Below are 27,067 nucleotides of genomic sequence, written 5' to 3' on the forward strand. Positions count from 1 at the left end.
GTGTGTGTGTGTGTGTGTGTGTGTGTGTGTGTGTGTGTGTGTGTGTGTGTGTGTGTGTGTGTGTGTGTGTGTGTGTGTGCTTATTGACAGTTGTATTAATAAAAAGCATATTATTATACTTCTGTAATAAATAATTTTCTGATTAATTTAATTAAAAAATATTTCTTTATAAATGTTTTAAGTTGATAAATGTTTAATGCACAATCTTTGTATTATATCTAGAATTATGTCTAGAAAATATAATCATGATATTTGAAACGCAATACGTTCAATGTAGTGCTAAAGTTAAATTAAAATTTTGAAAAAACTAAATACAATAAAATAAATACAATTACATACTTCTTGGCCATCAGGATCATGATCTCTTGTGGAAGCAAAAGGATCCCTCTGTTCATGATCTAGATACTTTTCCAAATTGAAAAAAGTATCAAAGAAGATGGACGTCATTTTACATTTTTTCAAATCATTTAATGATATCTTGCCTGGTATCACTGGATGAATCATATCCAACATCTAAGACATGTTATTTTTTTTATATTTTGCATTTTGTTATCGTTTGATTCAATTTATTCTTTTCAATATTATTTCAAAAATTTAAATTTAACCCTCGTATAAACGGGAATCATTTGTGTTTAGGCGATTTTTTTAAATGTTAAATATTTTATTTAAATTATAAATATTTTGAAAACATGTAAGTATGGACGCATCATTCTGTTCCTAAAAAAACTTGTGGAGTGAGGACAGATACAGTCAGCATCTAAAAGGTTGAAACATATTTTTTTCAATGAGTTTTGGGATGCAGTCTACTCACAGCAATTAGTTATTACTTGTGATTATATCCAATATCCCATATAAGAAAGAATCAATCGGTAGGTGAATAGGCTGCATTCTTGAAAGTGTATCGCAACCAGACGACAAAGACATTTCTTAGCAATATGACTTCTGTCATAAATTTTATATTATTTTGCAACGTCGAATTGAATATTCTTGGTAGAAGAAAATTTGTACTAACATAACTGGAAGTTTTTTTATTAATTGACACCGCAACATTGTAATTTTAAGATTTTAACGAGAATATTTGAATTTACATTTAATGCTTGTGAATATTTTGCGCACTTTGACCAATTTTGACATGTACGCTATATTGTTACGGACGTAATATCAGAGTCACGATGACAGAATGCGAATTTTACAGATGACTATTTGTTTTTTTATATTAATTTATTAATATTGATCCGTTTAAGTATATTAATTTAGTTTCATTTTCATTTAAGTATGTTTATATGTAACATTGGATGACCTGATCGGGCTCGAAACGACGTCTGTTATTTGTTATTTGCTTTAGATCATGATAATTATATTTGTTCTTATATTTATACATTTACTTTGTTTTTTCATAGCCTTTCTAAACACATATTTTTAATTGTATTATAGAATCATGTTATATGATGAATATAGTATTTCCCTAATTTTTCATATATGTTTCTTTTCAAGAATAGAGGCTCAGGTCTATTCTTCTCGCTGATATTCAAAATCAAGCGCGAACACAAATAAACTTCATTTATATGCAACGCATTTTTTATTTCTTGAATATTTATAAATAAAACACATATGTACATATAACGAACAATTTTTTATTTGTGTTATGTAAGAATAAAAATGGCAAATTGCTCTGCAGAAGAAGTGTTATGATTTCTTCATTCTTTTACGATATTATATGTGTTATTTATGAAAGTGTATGAGATTATAGATTTTGAATAAAAAATTAATTTTTAGAGTTAAATATAAATTTCTCATACAAATGTTTATTTTTATAAATTTCAAAATTGTAAGACTTCATGTCCCAAACTTAATCATTATACATATATAAGCATTATATATATAAATTTAAAAAAATTTGTTAGCATATTTTTTAAAAATTAAAATATATGTATTTAAACTTGATTTTTCATTTTCAATAATTAGATTTTATTGATTTGTCCAAAAGTTACAAATTTTTAAATATATATATACTACCATACTTGTATTTTGATTCATATATATTTGTAAAAATAAAATATTTAAATAAATAGATTTGAAAAATTACGTATAAATCTTTCATTTATAATAACTGAGGAAACTACATGAATTTTTTAATATTTTTTGTAAACAATAATCCATTAAAAAAATACGCCGAACATTAACGATCCCCGTATACACTTAATGGCAAACTAAAAGAACGTATACACGGATAATACCGTAGGCCGTTTGTACTTTGTTTGTACTCGTTTGTACTGATCATTATTTCGTTTGTACTTCAAACAGTTAAACAAAAAGTGAAAAATAAAAAATGACCAGCACGCAACTTTGAGATTTTTTAATTTCATTTATGCCATTCGAAAGAGAACCGTTTGTATTTCTCCTATTTTCGTTTGTACCTCAAAGGGTTCGGAGATTTTTGTTTACAAACGAAGTACAAATGGCCTACAGTATTAATTTTTATTTTTGATAAAGTTGAGCGCCAGGTTCTACACGGTTATACACGGTGAGGGTTAAAGATATAAAATTATTTTTAAAAATTAACGAAATAAACTGATAAGTTACACAAATATTGAATACCTGACAAAGACAATCTTCGAAAGGCAATGTATCTAAACCAATCGCTTCCATTCGACGTAATTGCTCTTCATAGAAGTATTCCAATTCGTACATCGACAAGTACCCATCACCATCGAGATCCATACATCTACATGATGAAAACATATATTAAATGACAAACGATAAGTAAATTCTATTGCTTACTATGACTGATATAATTAATAACATGAATATTAAGGTTCGATTGGAGTAGCATTAATACAATTTATTGTATTAATATTATGACTAATGCGAAATAATTACCTAAACCAATATTCAATAGCAGTTGGATGATTCTTGTCTTCTTCACTAAGAAGGAACCATACAAACTCCGTGTAACTCATCTTACCTTCCGTTTGTTGCATGTCGTTACTATTTTTTATTTTACCACCTCTCGTCACAGCACCACTAAATATCCGTTCAATCATTCGAGTAGATAACGCTGAAAATAATTTGACAAATCAAATAATTTGACAAATCAAACAGAAAATCAACTTAAATAAGAGATCAAATCAATCCATGATCATAATGCAATATTTATACATTAAATAGCGAAACATGTTTTCTCACCATGATCATTATGCCTTGTTAAATCTATTTTATCTATAAAGAGATCATGATCGCGATCCAATTCCCAGAATTTGCAATATATCACATAAAAGTGTTCATAGCTGAAGTACGCTGTAACTTGATTAATATCTTCCTCGTGCTCAAGCATAGCAATCATTGCCAATAAATTACTTCTCCTTAATTCCGCAATTGAAATTTTACCGCTCCAACTTCGATTCACACAATAAAATATTCTAGCAATTACCTGCAATTATTTTCATAAATATCCATAAATAATTAATTTAGCTTGTATGCAATATCATAATAACAATAAAAGATTTTATTGTTAATTGCACAGCTGAATTATCGTTTCAAAAATAAAAATATATAAAGAGTTATTTAAATCTGAATGTTTAAACAAAAGTACGTGGAATAATTATAAAACTAGATTTCGTTATAATAAATTTTTATTTAAAAATAATATATTAAAATAATATTAAAAGAGTAATTCTAGGTGAACACTAAACCAAAACTTTATAATTATATCGAATAATTCTCTCAATGTTCATACAATAATGATCGAGTTGATAACATTTGCTCTTAATAGAGATCAATATAATTAATAGAATTAAAAGAATAAAAAGTTTTAATAAATAAAGAATATAGTATAAGTTAAAATTAAACATAAATTATTTCATACAAACCGTGTGTACATAACGAGAATGAAATTCTGTAGCTTCTTTTAAAAATGTCAATCCTGGATGTGTTTCTACTACATCTTGTACAAGTGGTATCAGATCCTCAGGGAGTATATTGTTTCGAAGACCCCGAGTAACTATACTGATGAATTTATTGGCAGGATCATGATGAATAGTTGTTAATCTAAATTAATGTAAGGATAAATTCAAAATTTATTTATTGCTAGTAAGTAATATAGAAGGATTCTAACATGGCCCTGGTGAAAAAATTTCGCTAAACTTATTCCACGTTTTGGAATATTTCAGCGAAATTGCTGAAAATTTGTTAAATTCCACTGAAAGTGAATTCTTCAGTTAACATACTTACTGAAATTGAACTGAAATTCTTCAGTTAACATACTTACTGAAATTGAACTGAAATTCTTCTGAAATTTTTGCAAAAATTTTTATGAAATTTTGTTGAAAATAAATTTTTCAGCTAAAAATCGCTGAAATTAAACTGAAATTTTCCTGAAATGCTGAAATTTGCTGAAAAATGTTCCAAAACGTGAAATAATTTCAATAAAATTTTTCCAGCAGGACGGGAGGGATGAGGAGCTCGGTAATGAGGGTGGAGTGAGGGGGGAGGGAGGGGCGAGGAACAAGATTTAAGGGAATGAATGGAGATAAGAGCAGGTGGTCCAAGCTGCCATTTATAAACTGATTCTTTAAGCCGGTTTTTACATTAGTTGCATACCGAATATGAAGCGTTGATTTCAAAATTATATTGGCTGTCGCAACAAACTTGCAATCGACTTGCAACTAATGTAGAACTAATGTAGAACCGGCTTTAAAAGCTTTTCTCTCAGAATCATTAGATAGCATTATTGTATAACACTAGAGTCCCTCTAATAAGAGTTAAGTCATGAGGGGGCATCTCCTGATTATATAGTCATATTTCGATAGTCATATTTCGAATCTCTTTAAATGCCGCCATTTGCAGATACTTTCGATGTAGTAGTGAATCTGTGAATTGATGTGAATAATTGTTTCATGGTGTAGAAGGCGCAAAATTGGATTATTAACTGTCAATCATGGTGGAATTGTGCTGTTTCCGGCCGATACCCGATACCCAGCAATGGCGTCCTTCCGCTCTTATCTCTTACTAAGGGAATTCTATCATACACACTGAAGTCACTAGATTTCTAAAGTATCATAAACTCGCATCTATTTTGACTGAAATTCAGCCATTTCAAATTTATGCATTTGTATCACTTTGATCAAAAAGTTCTCGGAATTATCACCAGGTGATGCTCTGAGTCAGCTGATTTGAGTTATTTTTTTTTGTTAGATTGCCACATCTATCATTGACATTCCCACCAAATTTTATCACCATAGCTTGACATTTGTAAAAGTTACGCTTGAGTACATCTCTGCACGTATTTTCGATTTTTTACAATTTTAAAAATGGAGTTGAATTTGCAACGAGTGAATTTTTGACCAAGAACGAAACAAATACCAACAGCCATCGAATTCATCTGATATGGCTCCCTGCGATTTTTTTCTGTTCGAATCAAAAAACCATTATGGGGAACGCGTTTTAACAGCCGAAAGGAGGTAATGGAAAAATCGAAGACGGCTCTGATGGCTATACCGACAATAGAGTTCAAGAAATGTTTCGAGAGCTGGATCAAGCGCTGGCATAAGTGCGTTGCAGTCGATGGGAAGTACTTTGAAGGGGACAATATCACTTTTGATGAATAAAACTGTATTTTGAATTTTCTGAATGAATTCCGGGAATTTTTTGATCAAGGAAGTATACATATTTTATTTTGGAAAATAAAACTGTTAAATAAATGTTCTTTAATTCTAATTAGTTTATTTATAATCATAAGAATATATATAATATGTTTAATTATTTAGTTTAATGTTTTGTCATAGAAGTATAATGCATGAAAGGACAAGTAACTGTAATTTATAAAATGAACCATCAACTACTATGCTTAAAATCATGTTCTATGCGCACTTCTTCGGTCATTTTGACGCAACATTTCTGAAATCAATTGCGGTACTTTGGAAATCTAGTGACTTTATCATACTAGAGTGAAAATAAAAAGAGTGCCGTCAATGCATGTATCTAAGAGTCGCGACACAGACTTTTGCATAACGCATAATGCATAAGCGAATTAACCAATCAAAATCTTTTCTTTCCTGCTATATGGAAAAGAAGAATTTTTATTGGATGATTCCTTTATGCACTATGCATTGTGCGTTATGCGTAAGAAAATGTAAAGTCCTCCATTTCCTTCCTTTCCATAAAATAAAGAATTCTGGTTGGTTTAATTTCTTATGCCTCATGTGTTACGCATTATATAAGAGTCTGTGCTTCCCGCTTAAGACGGGGAGCACAGACTCTTGCATAACGCATAATGCATAAGAAAATGAACCGATCGAAGGAAAGATCTTTATTTTCTTCCTTTCCGTGAAATAAAGAACTCTGATTGGTTGATTTTTTTTATGCCTCATGTTTCATGCGTTATGCAAGAGTCTGTGCTCCCCGCTTAATGTCATTAGTGTCCTAGTTAGAAAAAAAACAATGTTAAAGAAAGAAGAAATTAAGACGAGGAATTGCGTTATATAGATATCCCAGATATAAGACACAAAATAGCGACTTCCAGTTAATTGGCGTCATTCTCTTTATCTGGAGATACTGGTAGTGATCTCGGCGCTAAGCATGGCGCGAGATACTGATGTATATCCACTCTACCACACACTTTATAATATATCTCCATCCACTTTAAGTATTTATGTATCATCATGACATAGTAGTCGAGTTCGCGATCATATAAGCATCGTTGGGTAGGGTTGTAGATTGGATGGGTGACCGCGATGACCATAAATTTTTGTTCGATGCGCAATTCAAGAGACTATAAATATGATATAAATTCGTATGGAATTATTTAAAGCATTATTTTTAAAGAATTATTTTAAGATCATCCAGCTTCAATCGTTTTTTTACTTATTGTATAAATTATAAATAAAATATAAAAATTCAAGAAGAATACAATTTCTCACAATAGACATTCTTAACAAAAAATATAAATTGCAATCTATAGCTTACTTTTTCCAAAATTCTAGAAAGATATTCATCTCGACAAATCCTTTTTGCTCGCCACCTGCTGCCAGGAAAAGTGGTACTTTCCAATACAAGGGTAAATCACAAGCCTATACAATAAAGAAAAAATTGACAAAATTTATCCAAATATATAAATTAGTATCCAAAATATATAAATAAGTAATTAATTAATATATCATTAATTAATATATCATAACTTTATATTAATTGTAAGATTACAGATAAGAGAATGTTGCGCATTGTGTGAAAGAGTGTTCTTAAAAATGATCAAAATATTAATGCCTTATTTTTATTTTTTAGTCTCAAAAAATATATTGTATATTTCGAATTACCTGCATGAAATGTCTTTGAATATATATATTTAAAAGAAAATTAAATGCACAATTCTTTCTCGATTAGTTAAAATAATTAAAACTTTAAGCGGTTGACTAAAAATTAACAATTTTGTGTATAACTTTCATTTGTTGCTTAATATCATCCTTATTTAGCCTTGATTTGAAATAGATATGAAAAAAACAATAAATTATTGTAAAAGGTAAAGTGACACTATTGTTGTATATAGTATATAGTATATTAAAACTTTTAAATGTTCTTTTATAAAATCATATTTTTTAACTTTCATATAGAGCTGAGAAGGACTAAATTGAACAATTATCACATAATTCTTTACAAAATACTGAATGGATTTTATAAAAAATTTTTTTAATCTCTTCAGAAATGAATGGACCTATAATTGAAAATTATAATTTCATTACAAGCTATAAACAACTATTCAGGTAGCAAGCACACATCATTTTGACATTAAATACTAGACATGTTCGTACTTATGACGTCAAGTGATCAAAAAATGACAGTTATATGGACTTTATTTCAAAATTCACTGCCAGTGCTAAAAAACTATATAGCTTACGTTACATATGTACATCATAATTTTTTTATGGCAATAAATTTTGCAGCACAGTTTTCATAGTAGATTTCATAGAAGATCATAAGTAAATTTCATAGAAATCATTCTAATGATGTCTTACTGAAAACTAGTTCATGCTATTATGATAATGTATTTTCGGTTTTGCGTTATATAGTGCTTCATTTTATTATTGATATTAAAATCTAAAAATAAGTTTAACCTTCAATTATTGTTAGTTTTCCATTTGTTCAAATCTATTATTAGCGAATTAATGTTATTCATGATTTATCTTAAATGTAATAACAAAATTGCAAACAAATTCTTTCCAAAAGAATTTTATGTACAATCAAGTCATCATCATAATATGTCGATTTATTTTTTATTCTTCGATATCATTTACCTAAACAATGACATAAAACAAACATAATATTCCCTATAATTATTAAATATTTTATCTTAATTAAATAATAATTAATATAAATAATATAATTAAATACGGGATGTATCCGATTACTCGCAACACACTACTAGATTAAGCGTTTTATCCCAAATCATTCAATCCTAAATTATTTTTAATCATACTACTTAAAATCCATTAATTAAAAAAAATGATTTATTTAAAAATTATGCGTTTCCTCCATGTCCAGATCCATTTTTGGAATGTTTATTTCATGGACTTTACAGTCCACTTCATCGGGAAACAGCCTGAAATCGAGCTGTTCCTCTGGGTCGTTTCTTTTATATTACGCTACTTGTTGGAGTAGTGGGAAGAAGAGAATTGTGGGTAGGGAGCGGAGAGGTGGAGGAAATTGGTCGGGCTTCAATAAGGAGAATGGTTTTCCATAATTTATTTATGTTGTAGTCATTATCTTTATTTAGATTGTAGGGTGTTTTTGTGTCTCTATGGCTTCTCTATACTTTCTTGGAGAGTATGTTGGCTATTTTGGTCGTTTTATCAACAGTTTGATGTCCTGTTTCGATGTTGTGTTCTGACTGCGTGACGTGTTTTAACCTGGCATCACATTAATGTTCTTTTATCCGTAGGTTGACTATTCTTCAGATTTCTCCAATGTATATATATATATATATATATATACTTGCCGCAGGAATAAGATATTTTATATACTCCTGCGGAATTGAATGGAGATCTTTGATTTTTAGGATTTCTTAAGATTCGTCTTATTTTTCTGGGAGGTTTGAAAGTAATTCGGATATTGTGTTTGTTTAATATCCTGCTAATCCGATCTATTGTTTCTTTGATATATGGAATGAATTCTTTCGTCTGGTTGTGTGTCAGAGACACACGTTATCTTGTTTGCATGTTTATTGATTGTTTTGATTATGTCATTTTTGTCGTTTTTTTGTAAGGCTAGTTTTAGGTGGTTGAGTTCTGTCTGTAGATGTCAGAAATGGTGAATGCTCTATGTACAAGTGAGCTGCAGACTGTTTTTGTGCTGAGTGGTGCATGTAGATATCTATCTATGTGTGTTGGTTTTCTGTATACTTGATGGCCTAAGGTATCGTCAGCTTTCTTAGAGACAAGAACATTTAGAAAGGGGAGTTTTTCGTTTTCCTTTATGTCTACGTAGTGAAGTGGATATTTGGATGTTGATTGTTGAGGAAAATAAGAAATTTACGGAGCTCTGCCGTGCCTCCATATCATGAATCGTCTACATAATGAAACTAAACTTCTGGTTTTTTGGGTATTTTTCTGAGGGCCTCTTTCTCAAAATGCTCCATGAAGATGTTAGCGATTATAGAAGATTACAGGAGAAATAAGATTTATTGGAAACATTGATTTATTAATTAAACTACGTTTTGGATCAACAAATTATTATGATCGAGATTCGGGATAAAACGCAAATCTGATAGTGTTCTGATGGGTGATATAATAATTCCAGACAATATCATGTCCATATCCAAAATAAAAATAAAGACGTCAAAAATATATAACCATACACTTCTAAACATGCATTGTTTTCTAGCTGAACATTGCTATTGTTCATTTGCGTTAACTGCTATCAAATATTCCGCGAGTATTTGGATATGCTTTAGAGACAGAATCTAGTTATACTCACAAAATAGCATATATAAATGTGAAATATACGTGCATGTGTTTGTGTTTGTGTGTGCATGCGTGCATGTGTGTATGTATACGGCCGATGAGATAAGACATAAGATCACTCAGTGATATGCGCGTTCATCGTTAATGTTGTTTAGAAGCGATATTGGCATTAACGTGCTTAGTGATGACGAACACGCACGTCACTAGGCGGTTTTATTTCACGCGCTTGCATTTGACAGTAAGCCGGGCCAATTTGAATATCTTAACCGCGATTTGAATATCTTAACAATTGCAGAATGATAGAGGACTTCCCAACTCAGTTTAGTCTATTTTGTCGCTATGCGAATTTTTATCATTAATTATCAGACATTCTGTATATAAATGAAAGCTATAATTGTGACCTAAGGATTTTTTGGACCACCATTATTTGATGTAATGTTTCTATAAATTTGTTGGCAATCCTTCTTTCATAGCCTCCTTTTCATTATATGTTCCACACATGTTCGGTGGAATTTGAACTCCAATAAAAACAATACTAATAATAATAATTAGAAGTACAATATCCTTGCAGCAGTGACGGATTAAGCATTTTGTCACTTTTATATATCAACATCTAACCGCCCTCAGATGGCTTCATTAATTTATAAATTTGATAAAAAGGAAAATGGATTAAAAAAATGATTTTTATCTCCACATTAGCTGATAAAAACATTCAATAATCCTTAAGTAACATAAATAAAATACATTTTTAACTGTGTTTAAAATATCATTTCTGATAAAATATGCTCGGTATAACTCGTGCATAAAGATTATTACAATTGTATTAACAAATTAAAAATTTATCTTAACTGTGTAAGAATTTTCTGTCTTGAAAAATTTGTTGCCTCCTCAAATTTGCCGCTCTAGGCAAATGCCTTGTTTGCTTATGCGTTAATCCATCACTGATTTACGGTACACAGTGTTTACTTCAGTTTACTTCAATTTAAACTTACTCGAGTTATCATTCATGTGTGTGATGATGGGAAGAAGATTATGAAGAAGAATATGAAAAGAATCAATGAATTTTAAGGAAAAGCAGCACTATACTGAATATGATAAAAAATTTCTCAGGCCACATTCCACAATTAGAGCTTACATCAATATGTATGTATGTACATTTGCAAAAAATCATTTGAAGATAAAACGGGAGTACGAGATTTTGAAGTGTCAACGTACCCACGCGTCAACTCCAATACACGCACATATATCTATACATACATATCTATGCATGTATGCATATGTTGCGCAAAAATCTAATACCTAAATCTAATACCTAAATGATGTCTGCTGAATGACTCTTTTAAAACATAACTAATAAAAAGAGTTGTTTAGAAAACGGTATTTATCAGAATGTCAAATATTTGATGAAAAGATAAAAAATAAATAATAATAATTATTCGAATATACTGATCCAGTGATAAGAAAAAGAAGTATAAAAATAGTTGGCTTTGTCATGTACTAACTGCATACAATCTCTTAATATTGTTTCCATCATTGTTAATATAAATGGTTGATAAAAGTAATGAAAAACATTACTTTTTTAGCAAATTATTTTATTTAAAAATATATAAATTCTGACCTTTGTGATAATATTAAATTGTGCTTGAGAAGCGCGACAATTTGGTAAACTCTGAAAGGCCGCAGTAATTTTTGAGATGATCATCTCTAACTGTGAGAGAGGATGTGGTTTCCCTCCTGGAAAATAAAATCTGCAAAAAAGATAACATATTTTAAAATTAATCAAGTAGAAGATTTATCGATTTGTTATTTAACATTAGAACCGCCGAATGCGCCAAATTGCTCCGTAGAGTTAACTAATCACAATCAAATATGAGAAGAATAATTGACTATGATTGATCAATTTTCTACGACTTAAGATCCTACGATCGCTACGACTTCTATTATCTATTAAGCTCGCATAAGAAATGATAAAAAATATATCAATTTCAAAATTTTTGATCATTCTCGGCATAAAATAATAACTCTATCTCATAAATACGTATTAATGTGTATATTTTAATCCTGAAAAAGAATTTTTTCACTCTGTGAAAGAAAAAAAGTATTTGTTATACAAAAGTTATTATATATGATTTAGTCGGTAATACAGGAGGCTTTAGGATTCCCTTAAGGGAAGGAACTAAATTTTTTTCTCTTTCATAGATTCGAAAATCCTTTTCCAGAACTAAAATATACGCATTAATACGTGTCTGAGAAGTGGAATCTATGCCGAGAATGATCAAAAATTTCAAAATTGATATATTTTTTACTATTTCTTAGTGTAATATCTCAGCTGTCAACTCGTGACATCATTTCCTTAATGTATGAAAGCTTTACAACCTGTATGTACAAAATAGTGATTCCCAGATACGTTGTTTACTTGAACAAACAATATCGAATTCTTAGATTTAGACGCTTTATCGCGACGAATTTATTATACGAAAATTGACATGAATTGCATTGTTTTTGCGATTGTTGTTTTTGTTCATGTCCTCTCTCAGATTTCTGCTTTTAATGTGGTAGTGAATCTGTGAATTAGTGTGAGCAACTATTTCATGGATAGAAGATGCGAACGCACAAAATCGAACTATCAATTATGGTGGAATTGTGCTGTTTCTGGCCCGGCAATGGCGTCCTTCCGGTCTTATATCTTAACTCTTATACTCCGGCACACCAGCGCGATGTTCGATACGCGATATCCAATGAGAATATACCTTTAGAATGAAAACATCGGTAAAGCTGTACACTCATTGGATATTGCATGTCGCGTGCGATGAACATCGCATTGGAGCCCTTCTTGAAAAGTATCGCATACGAAAAACTAGAGAAATACTATAGTATGCGTTACACATACTAGCATTTTCCTAGTTTTCGTATGCGATACTTTTCAAGAATAGAGGCCCTATGATGTGTCCGGAGGTATTAATAGAGGAATTCTAGATGCACAGCGCGCGGCATGACCTCTGATGACTTCATCGGACTTCGAGCTTCGCTTTAGGATCCTCTTAAGCATTTTTACAATTTAGTCTTAAAGCTTAAACACAATAGATACAGGGAATAATTATCTAATCAGAGGGATATCGAATTTACCAGAGCTTTAATTGGACGGCTCGTTATTCCCTGTTGCCTATGTCTATTGTGTTTAAGTTTTTATTGTCATTGGTTATGATTACACCGTGCTTAATCCACGATCTCGATATACGATAGGCCTTGTTTAACCTATAGATTAAATGGTCATTCATCTAGGACATCACTGTAACTAGATTCTGTACACGTAGTAATAACGGAACAATTTTTCAGTACTGCCAATATTGGTAGAGTATATCGGAATACAGCTCGGAATACTCTATATAATACATACAAGTATATAAATTTGAACGAAAATTATATAATCATATTTTACTGGATATCAAAATATGCTAATAAGAAAGAATTAAATTTTAAACATACATAATTTTTTATTTTTACTTAATATAATTTTTGCGTTATTTTTTTTAGAAAAAATAGATTTAAATAAGAAAATTATGTAAAATATATTCCAAACTTTTTATCATTTACTTAAATTATTTTTATAATTTATGACAATTGTTGCAACAAAGATTGATCTATTGATGATTTTTAAATGATTAAATTATATTTAACAGTTTAAAATTTTAATTTTAAAAAATAAAATGGTAAATATTCTATTTAGGGGATCCCCCATGATCTTAACCTTGATATTTGTTGTCAAGTTCATTTGTTGTCAACCTGAGTAACCTTCAACAGGTTTTAGCTCTCACTCGTTATTTGTTAAAAAATTATTATTACACTTCGCGTGGAAAGTCGTGCGCTCCGTAGCAGGAGAGAAGATGGGATGGAAATCGCTTCGCGTGGAAAGTCGCGCGCCACGTAGCAGGGGGGAGGTGGGATGAAAGTCGTTTCGCGTAGAAAGTCATAAAATATTTAAAACAGGAAATTTTTGTTCTATATAGTAAAAAAGACATCATTTTTTAAACTTTTCTTTTTAATAATTTTTTAACGTATAATGAGCGATGACAAAAACCTGTTGGAGGTTATTCAGGTTAACAATATATGTCAAAGTCAGGGACTTGGAGGGAAGCTTCTTTAACTTTCTTTTTAAACAAGATATTTATCAATAAAATATATACATAAATTTTCAATTTTCCATTGCATTGCAGTGATAATAGAACATTTGTATAAAATTTTTTTCTACATTATATTTTACATAGCATGCAATATACATTTGACTTCTCTTTATATACTTTTTTTCTTCATTTTGATATCTTTATAACATTGTTATAAACAAACCTTGGTATATGAACACTCCTATTGGCTTTCACTTGTCTTTGTAAAGTTGTATGTGGTGGCAAACTTTTATGCTGCGTCTTCTCTCTCGAGTAAATCTAGAAGAAAAGATGCGAGTTGAATTTAAAAAAAAGATTTAAAAAATCAATTAACCTTTAGGCTGCCGGTATTTTTTCGTTAAAATAGTGGTTTTTTTCCTCGAAAATTTGTCTATATAAGTAATAAACATATGGCGCAGAAAATCGAGATTTGTGACATAAAAGTCATAAAAGTGGCTTTCTCGGGGAACTTTCAGGAACCGTACGATCAAATAAAAAAATTTTATTTTTTCAAAAATAATGTATTTGGGGGTTTTTGATATCGTTGATACATAATTTTAAGCATAGATTTAATCTCGAGCCCTAAATGTAACATTAACAACATAAATGAATATATGTATAAACGTATAGACTCATATAGAGAACTTTCCTTTAGTATTATTATAGTCAGAGTTAACGACATGGACATAGAAAGTTTGTAGCTCCTTTCTGACTTTTTTATTTGGTTTTTTAATTTATTTTTTGTATTTTTTTACCTGTTTTCTTGTTTTTTACTTTTTTGCATTTTTTAATTTTTAATTTTTATATTTTTGATATTTATATATATATATATATATTTTATAAGTGTTTTTTTATTTTTATTTGTTTTCATAATTAAAAATGGCAAAATTTCTTTTAAATAATAATTTTCAATGCAGGGTAACGCATAACGAATTATTAGATTATTATGTTCTGTCGACGCAACAAGTGCGAAATGGGCACCGGAGAGCCCGCATTATGTGGGCAATCATCATATATACACATATATATGTTTAATACAATTAGTATTTAAAATATCACCAAAAATAGTGGTATTTTAATATACTCTAGAGCCACAAAAGTGGCTTTCCCGACAGTCTAAAGGTTAAAATCTACCTGTAAAAATGTATCACCTCCATAAACAAATCAAATTGAATATATAGAAATACAATAAGTTGTTTCTTTTAAAGTATATAAGCATATTCTGCAAATTACAATTTCATTTCACATTGGGTTTGATCAAGAACACATTGATGTTCTATTACGAGACATCATCAGAAGATTTCAAGGAAAGAGATCAATATATTGCCATACCTTGCAGTGCCGATGATTACGTCATGGTCATTATACGATTACTCTCATTCAGTTCACATGGCACAATAATAGCAGCTGTTAATGATAAGCTCAAGATCAAGTGGCTTCATATACACTACGCAAAAAAATTAACCCTTTGTTGCACAAATTTTTTTGTTAAATGTATTTTGCTGAATTTTAGTCTATAAAGTAGTTTTCGGGGTCGTTGATTGCAAATCTAAAGTCAAAAGTCATTTTAAAATCAAAATGGCAGATTCAATATGGCGGCCAAATTAAAAAAAATTAACTATAACTTATTTACATGTGAAATTTTATGATAATAATATTTGTTTAAAATATTCTTCTGATTTCAAATCTGCAGACAAAAATTAAAAATACAGCCTTTTTGACATTATATTTCAAGAATTATTGAAGATATAAGAAATACAAAAGATATATATATAAAATAGATGTTTTTTCGTATAAGATTGCAAAGAGGTAAATTTTTTAAATAAATTTTTTCGAAATATTGTTGATGTAGTTAGTTTAAGGTATGTTTGTTATTAAATTTTTAAATAAAACACTTTTTGATATCTCAAATAGTTTTTGAGAGACAAGAAAGAAAAATGCCAAAAACTGTTTTATATATGCAAGGCGTGATTTCATCTCTTAAAACCATTTTTTCGTGCAAATCGTTTCTATATTTATTTATTTATTTCACTTATAGGTATGTAAAATTTCGTTACAATCAAGATTCAATATGTCTTAAAATCAATATCGTTAAATGGAAGTAGAAAGGTTTGGACGGTCGAAAAAATTGTGCAAATGTCGCGAAAGTCCATTAAGTGTGAATAATTGAGGGCAATATTTATAATTAAAGGCGACTACGCATTATTTTGTTCTTGTCACGATAACTCAAGAATGATCTAATGTCATTGCATTCAACTTTTTTTAAAATAAAAACAACAAATTTTTCTATAAACTGAAGCTACTTTTATGCACGTACATTTATTTTTTAAATCCGTTTTAACAACTACTAATAATTGAATTTTTCGACAGTTTTTTAATTTTTCACTGCCATTTTTATAATCTTCATGTTCTTTTTCAGATTTTAGGTCTATATATATAGACGAGAATTTCATCAATAAAATGACACCAAGAAAAATTGAAAAATATTCGTTTATCAGAAATTGTAACAAGATTAAAAAACGCAAATCGCGCAGTCATCTTTGATGATCAATATTGCTCTTAATTATTCATCTTCTAAGGACTTTCGTGGCTAATTTTATTCATTAAGAAAGTTTTAAGAAAGCATTAAAAATGTGCTAAAAAGAAAATGTATGTATGACTGTATGTTTATTCATTTGTCTACAAACGACATTTGAATTTTACACAATTTTCAATAGCCTAAATCTTTCCACCCCTCTAAAATCAGAATTCAACATGTCTAGTTATTTCGGCCTATGTTTTGGTTCTGCCATTTAAAAATTGTCAATTATAAATGCAGATTTGAAATCAGCAAATTCGAAAACATTAATATAGAGATTTTGAAGATATGTTTATCATTTTCATCCCAGCATAATTTTTTTGTAAAAAAGATGCTTAACTGATTTTTTGTTTTTAACTTGTAGTTAATGCAAAATAATTACATAATTTTGTTATTCAAATCTTAGAAATATAATAATACCAAAAACGTAATATAAATCAATCAAATACAAGAACTCCTATATTCGATAAAAGCGGATCTTTGTGCTTAAATATTTCAATGTAAATTTATATCTATACATATTTGGCTGTACAAACTGCGCATCAAAATCTTTTCTGATCTTAAAACGCCATTATAAGAAACAGAGTAGTAGCATTATATTGACGAGCAATTTAATAATATTTTATGCTAATAAACGTCTATATTAAACGTCTAAGAATATTAATCAAATGTTAATGAGGATCTTAAAATTAGCGAATAATTTATAAATTGCAAATAATTTTCCGTTTTGATCCAATATAGAAATTTTCGTATTTAAGGATGTATTGGTCGTATAGTTTCTGTTAAATAAATTAAATTTAGAAATGTATTTAATTTACACTTCAAATAAATTATATACATATGACAATTGTATGAATAAAATTATATTTTTATACAGTAACACATTTTTTTTACAATTTATTTAGTCTGTTTTTTTATTAAAAATTAAATTATTTTTTATAACATAAAGAAAAATTCCAATAAAAAAAATAAATAAAATAATTTTGTTTAATTACAGAATAATTAATCTGCACATTGAAATGAATCTTTATAAAATATTATAAGTATAAATCATCTTTAAATATACAGTACTTACATAAAAAAATTTAGATTATTTTCATTATTTCTTCTAATATTTTCATTAGAATACATATCCACTTTTTTCTATGACTTTTAAATGCAAAAAAAATCATTTGTAATTTTTTTCGTAATTTTTTGAATGTTTTCAAAATATGTCCAATACAACCTTAATTAGATTTATTCTCATCGGTCTAAATTCATATTGATATCATATATCAATATGATATCATATTGATTATCATATTGATAAATTAATTATCAAATACGAAAAAATAATTATCAAATACAAAAATAGCGGCAAAAAAAGATATCCTTTGCAGAGGACACTATGCAACAAAAGGTTAAGGAAACACCTATTCAATCATCAAAAAATATTAAGAGAATGTAACTTCGTAAAAAATAATCATAACAAGATTTTTCAAAAAACATTTTAAAACTTAAAATCTCTATTTTTGAAATCGATAATTGAATTAACACTTTGACTTTATATAGCTATATGAATACAAGCGAAAATTTCCGTTAAATTTGAAATCTTTTATACAATCTTTACGAAGTTCCATGGCGTGAATTAAAAATCGCACATAAAAATAGTTTACAGCTTTTCGAAAGAATGAAAAAAGATTATTTTCACTTCAATGTTGAATAATTTGGTTTATAAACTGTGTAATATTCAATAAACAAGTAAATTAAAGATAAAGATTCAATCTTTCAAAAACTGTAAACTGCTTTTTTATACTGTATATTGCGTGTTTAATTTATGCTATGGAACTTCATAAAGTTCGCAAAAAATCTTTAAATTTTTATCTTAGATTTGATGGATTTCGATTTATATCCATGTAGCTCTAAAAAATTCTAATGATCATTTAGATCATTAGAATGGACTTCCGAAGAGATGAAAACCTTCGAATTTGTTGATTGGTATACTGCTGTATATTGCTGTGCTAATTAAATAATATAATCATAAAAATTCACAAGATCATTGCCAAGATTAAATATAAAAAACCCATTTTTTTGTTACATTTTTCACATTTGACATTGAAAATGACCTTGTCATCAATTTTCATGGTCATATTCTTCACCAGCACACTAAAATACAGCAATATACCAATTGATATCAAAGTCAGAAGTAGCCCTCTTCATCCATCAATCTCTTGAAAATATAATCATCGATAATATTACGTAATTAACGAAAAAAGGGCATCCAGCTCCGTGGTATTGATCCCTCATCTCCAATGATCTTGACTTTGATATATGTTGTCAAGATCGTGACCCTGAATGATTACAAGTTTTTGGTGATTGTCCATTGTTTAAAAGTTATTAACAAGAACAATTTAAAAAATAACATCACACATTTGCTATATGCTATAATACTAACAATTACGTCATACCTCCTTCTGTACTTATGTAATATCTTTCTACGCGAAACGAGATCCATTCCACCTATCTCCCCCTCCCCTCCTGCCTCGGGACAAACACAACTTTCTACGCGAAGAGAGGTCCAATCCACCTCCCCTCTTTCTGCCAAAGGACATCCGACTTTCTATATTTCTCCTTTCCTTTCCTCCTGCCTAGGAAAGTACGATTTTCTACGCAAAACGAGTTCCATCCCATTTTTTCCCTGGAGAAGGGGCATCTGACTTTTAACGCGAAGCAACTTCCATCCTGCATCTGTTCTGCCACAGGGCGTACAACTTTCTACGCGAAATGAGGTCCATCATCCCTCTACTTAGAGGATTCGACTGTTCAAGCTCACTCTGCACTTTCTGTAATGACTTCTTCTAGATAAGGAGGTAGGGTGGACCTCGTTTCGCGTTAAAAGTTATTACGTAAGTAGGAAGAGAGGTGTGGAGTAATTGTTAGTATTAGCATATAGCAGAAATGAGATGTTATTTTAAAAATTTTTCTTGTTAATAATTTTTAAATTATTACAGTTACGAACGATTACCAAAACGATTACTAAAACCTGTTGGAAGTTACTTAGGGTTATAATCTTGACAACGTATGTCAAAATATAAAAAAATTTTTTAAATTGTTTTTTAATATGTATTTGACATTGAAAATGACCTTAAGTCAGTAATTTTCATAATCATATTTGTAATCAACACACCAAATACTGTAATCAATCGATAACAAAATCGAAGATTTCACCTTTTCGAAAGTATATCCGATTATCTCAATTTTTAACATAAAAACTTCAAGACCTAATGTGTTTTCTGAAAAATCTCATCATGGTTTTTGACGCAGTTACATTCTCTTAAATATTATCTATTTTTGAAGGACGTAATAGGTGACTCCTTAATTTTTTGCGTATGGTATAAGACAAAAATTTCGAATCTCAATTGTTAAATTATTTATTATTAAATTTCTTATTATATATTATTTGTAATCATAATTTTTGAAAGTCTTGAAAATCTTAAAAGTTTCAAATAATAAAAATTTCGAATAATTAAAAAATTATATTTCTTGTATAGTAACTTAGCTAATCAAGCAATATAAGAAACTGAAGGATTTGATGAAGTAAATCAATAGATAACAACATCTTTGAAAGCTAACATCATAATGATGTATAATTAATTTATTCAATATATATAATAATCAACCAAAATATTACATATGTACGTGTCGATTCTCAGTTCGGAATATTAAACATATGCGAATTTAATTTATTACGAAAAATACCTCATTATGAACCCTCATTATGAACCTCTACGTTATTTTAGCAGAATACTCAGCAGTAATGCGCATAACGAAGCAGAAAGAAATATCAGCCCAAAATCATGCATTAAATACAAACAACACCGGGATGTAGGTCGTGGAGCTTCCGACAAGCTGTGAGCCAAGACGGAGTTCGATATGATGTTCCAAGAAGACATTATTTAATCTTTAAAGAGCTCGTGTCATTGCCATTACACATGATATCCAAAAAGGATGATGCATGGATCATATTAAAGAAAGATTAAAGAAAGTTGAACGGACGATTTCAGACAGATACCAGATAATACTGCACATAGACAATTTCACACAAGCATCGAATGGAAAGAAGATATTCTCGATACTAAATTTGATAAGGCAATCAGATTTCAATCAATCCGGAGGACATTCCAAAACAGCAATTACGATGCCATTCGAGATGATCGAATTCAAATACATGTCGCAAGGATTACGCTACGCTGCACAGATGTTCCAATATTTTATTAATGGAATGCTGCATGGTTTGAACTATGCCTATATCAATGATATATTAATTGCATCAACAACGATGAACAAAAGCAATACCTCAGAGAAATTTTTGCGCGCTTAAACAAATATGGAGTGCGATTCAACGCTGCAAAATATGTTCTACGTTTCTAGTAGAAAAGATTGAGTTTTTAGGATGCGACGTGTCTGAGGAAGGAACACTACAAGAAAAAATAGAAACACATTACGGAACTTTCCCAAATCGGCAACAGTAAAGCAGCTTCATCAGTTCCTGGAATAATTTTTACCGAATATTTATACCAGGGGTTGCGCAAATGCAAATGAATGACGCGCTCAAAGGAGTAAAGATAAAAGAAAGGACATAGATTCGTAAGAATGGAAAGGAAGAAGGCATTCACGAAAGAAAGTATGGTTCATATCACCATGTTGATATATCCAAATGCAACAGTGAAATACGATTAGTCACGGATGCATCAGACATCTCGGGAGTCTCGGGGATAACGTACAGCAAAAGATGGCAACAAAGCTGGCAACTGCTAATATTCTGGAATAAGATGCTAATTATGACGCAAACGAAGTATAATCCTTATAACCGGGAGTTATTAGCAATATACACAGCAATCCAGCACTTCCAACACATATTGAAGGGACGTGAATTTAGCGTGCTAACGGACATAAACTATTAATTTACGTTTACAAATAAGATTCACTGCAGTTCTCCACAGCAAACTTGGCAACTGAAGTTCATCGGCCAGTTTATAAACAACATCCACCACATCGCGGAAAACGTGATGCCCTGTCACGAGTGGAAGTAGTACAGAAATCCATAGACTTTGAGAAGTTAAAAGACGTAATTAAAAGATGAGGAACTCTAAGACATCAACAAAGAGTAAAAACTCAAGTTGAAAAAAGTGCCCATCTCAGGAACAGAAGAAATTCTTTATTGCGATACAAGAACACAAGTGGCGCGACCCTTTGTGATACAAACTTGACGATGGCAGATAGATAAATCAAGCGTTACACAGCTTAGCATATTCCGGAATTAAAATGACAGTAAAATTAATAGCGCAACAATTCGTATGGCCAAATATAGGAAAAAAATGGTAAACGGTGGCACACGTACATATGCTAAAAAGCTAAAGTAACAAAGCACAATTGACATCGATAAGAGGTTTTATTAACTTAACAGGAAGTTCAAATCTACATCTACATAGATATAATAGGAGGATTTCCAAGATCGAAAAAATTATTTATTGCTATTGCCTAACTATCGTCGATCGCTACACACGATGGTCAGAAGCTATCACAGTTACAGAAACGATGACAAAGAATTATTCAGCGGATGGATAATAAAGTTTGGAATTCCACAAAGGATTACGACAAATCAGATTAATTCAAAGCGAGCTCTCTTCAGGCAACTTACAAAACTAACAAGTTCCACAATATGAAGACGACAGCATATCATCAGTTGAATGGGATGGTAGAACGTTTTCACAGACAATTAAAGGTAACCATAAAAAGCACAAGACGAAAAGATAGACAGAGATGTTGCTTATAATCTTTCTAAGGAAGGAGGGAGGATAAAGCAACATCAGCGAAATTTGCTTGAGTGAACAAAATTACGGGATAATTCCTAAATGACAAACCGAATAGAAAAAAAGATGACCATGAGTGATGACTTCAAGATAAGCAATAAAGAGGCTGTGGCCGCAAATTCACAGACACGATCAGAAATAAATTTTCGTATTTAAAACCTAGAAATAATGTTAAAGGTACGACATGATGCACGATTAACGGGTGCGTTCCAAGCACTTTACGATGGATGGACTGAATTTACTTCAAAGAAATGAGAAGACATGTACAAACTATGCATAAGGGAAAACCTGTTAACATAGTTGTAGATTGACTGAAACCGGTGTACACGATCGAGGATACGGAACCACCGATAGCAGAGCTATCACCGACATCAACAAAAAACGGACATTTAAGCAAATCACTAGTGAGATTTAATATTACATAAGCAGAATTCACTACCAAGGAGAATTCTGTGGCGACAAGTCGCACAAACGCTAGCAAATAGGCAGCCCCGTGCATATAAGTGCCAGCATATAGACAACAAGTTTCTCGCAAATGTTCGGCGCTGGCAATTTCCAAGTTCGCGAAAGCGCCTGGTGGCTCGCGAAAATGCAGCTGCAAAATCAGTCCGACGAGGACTATTAGCATCGCTTATGGTGAGTTCCAGGAATGATTCTAATACTGGAAGCCAAACTGCGTAAGAGGCCAAACTACGGAAGTATGCTACGACTAAGAAATCGACGGATCTCGAGATGCTCACCAATGGCCGAGTAAAGGCTACTACCACTGAAGCTGTCACCACCAAGATGGACACGACCATCAAGGATCTTGCTACACTCGTTGAATCGTCGGATTTGGAGATACCTGTCCAAGCTATGCTATGCCCTCTGCTGTCTCTTCCTTGCCACTTACATCACCACGGAGGAAGAAACAATCACTGGTAACCAACCAGTCAAATGGAGCGGTCTTTAGAAGGAACATCAGATTAAATGCAATAAACCTCTCCTAATGGATAAGGAGTGTCAGAGAATTAACAGCGAGACATCGTAAAAGACCAATGCAAGGTTGTCGTCTTCATACACGCACGCACGCACGCACGTATTTGTATATAATCTATACACATTGTAAATATATGACAAAAATAAAGATTTATTGTTAAACAAGATTTATTGTTATTAATCAACTATAATTTCTCTTTATCTTTTGTGCTTCCATTATTAGCATGCGATTATACGATTGCGTACTTGTGACTCCACCAACCGCCTGCCGACGGGACATTCCTCATACCGAAGACGCCGCCATATTGAATTTTAAGATTATCAAAATTCTTTAAGAATTCATATTTCTTTAAGAAAGATATATTGTTGCTTACATCGGAAACAATGATAACATTGAGTAGAATAGATTTGTTTTAATGATTATAACTTTTTTCCGTGATAGGAATGTAAAAAATGGAGTTTAAAATTGGGTAAGCGTGTGAAGTTGCATTCGTGAGATATATCTCTATTTCAATCGCTATTTTTGTTCTAATTGATCAATTGGACAATAAACCAATTGACGATTGAAATAGATATATATCTATCGCGATTGTCAGCGTATTCTACAATAAATAAAAGAAATACGCTACTGTTGTAAATCTAAAACTTTATAGAGGTCGACAACTGTGTTTTATTGGTTGCTATTCCAATCGCCATTTTTGTTCTAACTGGTCTATTATATAGTGCCTAATATATAAATAATTCTTTTTTAATATGATATTAGATCAAACATGGTGGTCATTTGCGCGTTATTCTTGTAAATCTAAAGTTCTCTCATGAGACAAGTCTATGCTACGTATACAGTAGAAAATGTGATACATCATATTTTGATATTAAATATAGATTGATATAGAATATCTTATAAAAGTGCTATATTTAATATCAAAATACTTAATATCAAAATATAAAAATTCGGACTGAAAATTCGGACGTAAAGGAAAGTTTTCGAACACTTGCACAAACATGTTTGCATCAGTTTCTGTCACCTGATAGACGCCATGTTCGTGCAAACACTCGAAAATATTTCGTTGCGTTTAATACTTCTGCTATTAAATATAGTATTTTTAATGTCAAAATATGATGTATTATATTGTTTACCATTGATACATGTAGACAATCTTACGAATAACTATGACATCACGCGTTTTCCCAATTTTGAATGTAACTTTTTGTAATGTGACATAATTTGAACTAGCACTATCAGATTTCTCGCCTCAAAAACTATAAGAAATAATGTTGATTTTACTTTCCGCTAACACAACAAAAACAGATTTTTTGTAATACCCTTTTTAAAAGAATTACCTGAGCTTTATTTTGCACCTCATGGCCACTCAATGTGTTAATAGTCGGTTGTCGTGGACCACGTTTGTCTAACAGTAGCTCGCTTGGACATTTCTCAAAAATGAGTACACGCTCTGCCACGGAGCCTCTTGTGAGGAACGGTCTAACGGGATTATTGCCCGTTCCTGTCGTCACAGCTGTTCTTATATGCTGTTTTTGTTGATTAGTTAATTCTGGATGAGGTACAGCCTGCTCTAGACGTGGTCGTGAAGAAGTAATTTTTGATCCCCATCTAGATGTCACTGAGTGTTTATCCACATCTTTAACATCCTTATCCTTTTGTATCTCCATCTCAAATTTCGTTTTTACGGTGGAAACTAATTGCTCTGTGGTACAACTATTGTACGTATTGTTGGAAGTTCGTTGTTCCTCAAGTCGTTGTTGGGTAGGTGAATTTTCTTGAGCGGCCTGGTATCTAGCTTTAGCATAGTCAACCGCCGACATAGCAGACAGATCATCTTTGCTGAATGATTTCGCACTATTGACTAATGCAATATGATTAGTAGGTACAGTGGCGGCAGTGCCAACATTGTCATTATTGATTATATTTATCATAGAATTAGAAGTTCTCGAATTTGATACTATCGAATTATTCTTATAATGGCCTCCGATAATAATTTGTTTGACCGATTCAATTTTTGGTTTTTCTTGTTTAATAGCCGGTTTCTGTTTATTGCGCAAACATGTTATCTCTGTCCTCTCTGGTTCTTCAGTAATTACAACACCTGTTTTTAAAGCATTTATCAGTCTTTCTTCTTCTCGTGCGACTTCGTCGAGATACGCACATCGTGAATTCAAATCTGTCATGACTGATTTTTTTTCATTCTGCCCTGACACTGTTTTTGTAATATCCTCTTGTTGAGATGTTTTAGCTAACGTAAGAGATACATCTGCAATTTTTTTGACATCATTTAATTTATTTTTTAATGGCCAAGTTGTCAAACCTGAAGTGGTCGAATGCGATGAGTTAATGTTTAACGAGGAATCAATGGATGATGATGTGATTAATGTACTAGTGGGTCTCTTTTGCTGTATCATTCTATTGGAAGATGTCAAATCAACTGGGAAAGTAGTTTCGATAGTCTCCAGAAAGACTTCGCAGTGATGAGAGCCAGATGTCTTCATGGGAACCTGAGGTTTTATTATTTGTGATGATTTGTTCAAAAATGATAAGGTAGGAGATAATAAGACACTCGGTAATTTCTTTGAGTTATCTGCAATTATATTATTTTTTGTTGCAACAGCCATCTGCTGTTGTTGGATAGAGTTTTTCTCAAATTTCTGTAGGGCAAATTGTATAGAAGATGGTAATGGCTTAGATGGTAATTTTTGTTTAGAAGCAGCTATTCTAGCTTTGTCCTCTACTACAAAATTGTTGACTAGTTTTTCGAGATTGCCATTGTCTAGATTTGGCGAATTTAATATATCTACCGTTGTTGGCGAAGAATGTTCGAGTGATGGCGATGACATCTTGTCACCAATATTATTTCCAGTCATAGCATTTCCAATAGTAGATGAATTGCAAGGTGTCAACGTGCTACCAAATTTATCAACAGCAGTTGTGTTGCTGTGGCAAGTTAAAATCTCCGTCGGTGCTAATCCACGGCTCTTCCACGTCTGATAAATTGCCTCTGCATGATCACTGATCTGCTTGGCAATTGCGGCTATGTCTTCCTCCCCGGAAGCAGACGAATCTGCAGGAAACTTTCGACGTAAATCATGTTTGGCTGTGGCAGCCATATCATAAAAACACTGTTGTTGACACAATTGCGGATGATGATCAAGTAAGAAATTCACAATTTGATTGTTCAATTTGATGGATTGATCTAATACTAATCCGACTAACTCGGGATTTTTTTGAATAGGCACGATGTTAATTGGAATCGCGTAATCAAAATGGATTGTTTGACAGTTCACTCGATCATATCCTGAACATGATTCGTTTATCAAGCAGGCATTCAAATTTAGACAATGTACTGCCTTACTTGAACGTAAGTCGACAATCGCTGATACAAAAAGATTACGTCGTGTCGCGTAGACCTGGCAATCCCAGGACAACGACGTTGGCGACGACAATGATGATTGCTGTAATTCCGTTATTTCAGTTGACAATAGTGATGAAGATATTTTTGAGGATTGTTGAGATATTGTTATTATTATCGCTGGCAT

The 27,067-nt window shown here is 31.1% G+C and overlaps 1 protein-coding gene across 1 annotated transcript; it reads right to left on the reverse strand.

The window, feature by feature from the left end:
* Positions 1-224: 224 nt before the first annotated feature.
* LOC105621589 lies at positions 225-27,067 on the reverse strand. The gene is made up of 10 exons (XM_012203059.1): positions 24,860-27,067; positions 14,295-14,389; positions 11,569-11,698; positions 6,964-7,067; positions 3,870-4,047; positions 3,187-3,430; positions 2,881-3,058; positions 2,599-2,725; positions 340-513; positions 225-230 (listed from the first exon to the last, which is right to left on the reverse strand). The coding sequence occupies exons 1-10, from the start codon at positions 27,065-27,067 to the stop codon at positions 225-227; spliced, it is 3,444 nt and encodes a 1,147-aa protein (XP_012058449.1).

This window comes from Atta cephalotes (assembly GCF_000143395.1).
Source record: "Atta cephalotes unplaced genomic scaffold scaffold00034, whole genome shotgun sequence".
NCBI classification, from domain to species: domain Eukaryota; kingdom Metazoa; phylum Arthropoda; class Insecta; order Hymenoptera; family Formicidae; genus Atta; species Atta cephalotes.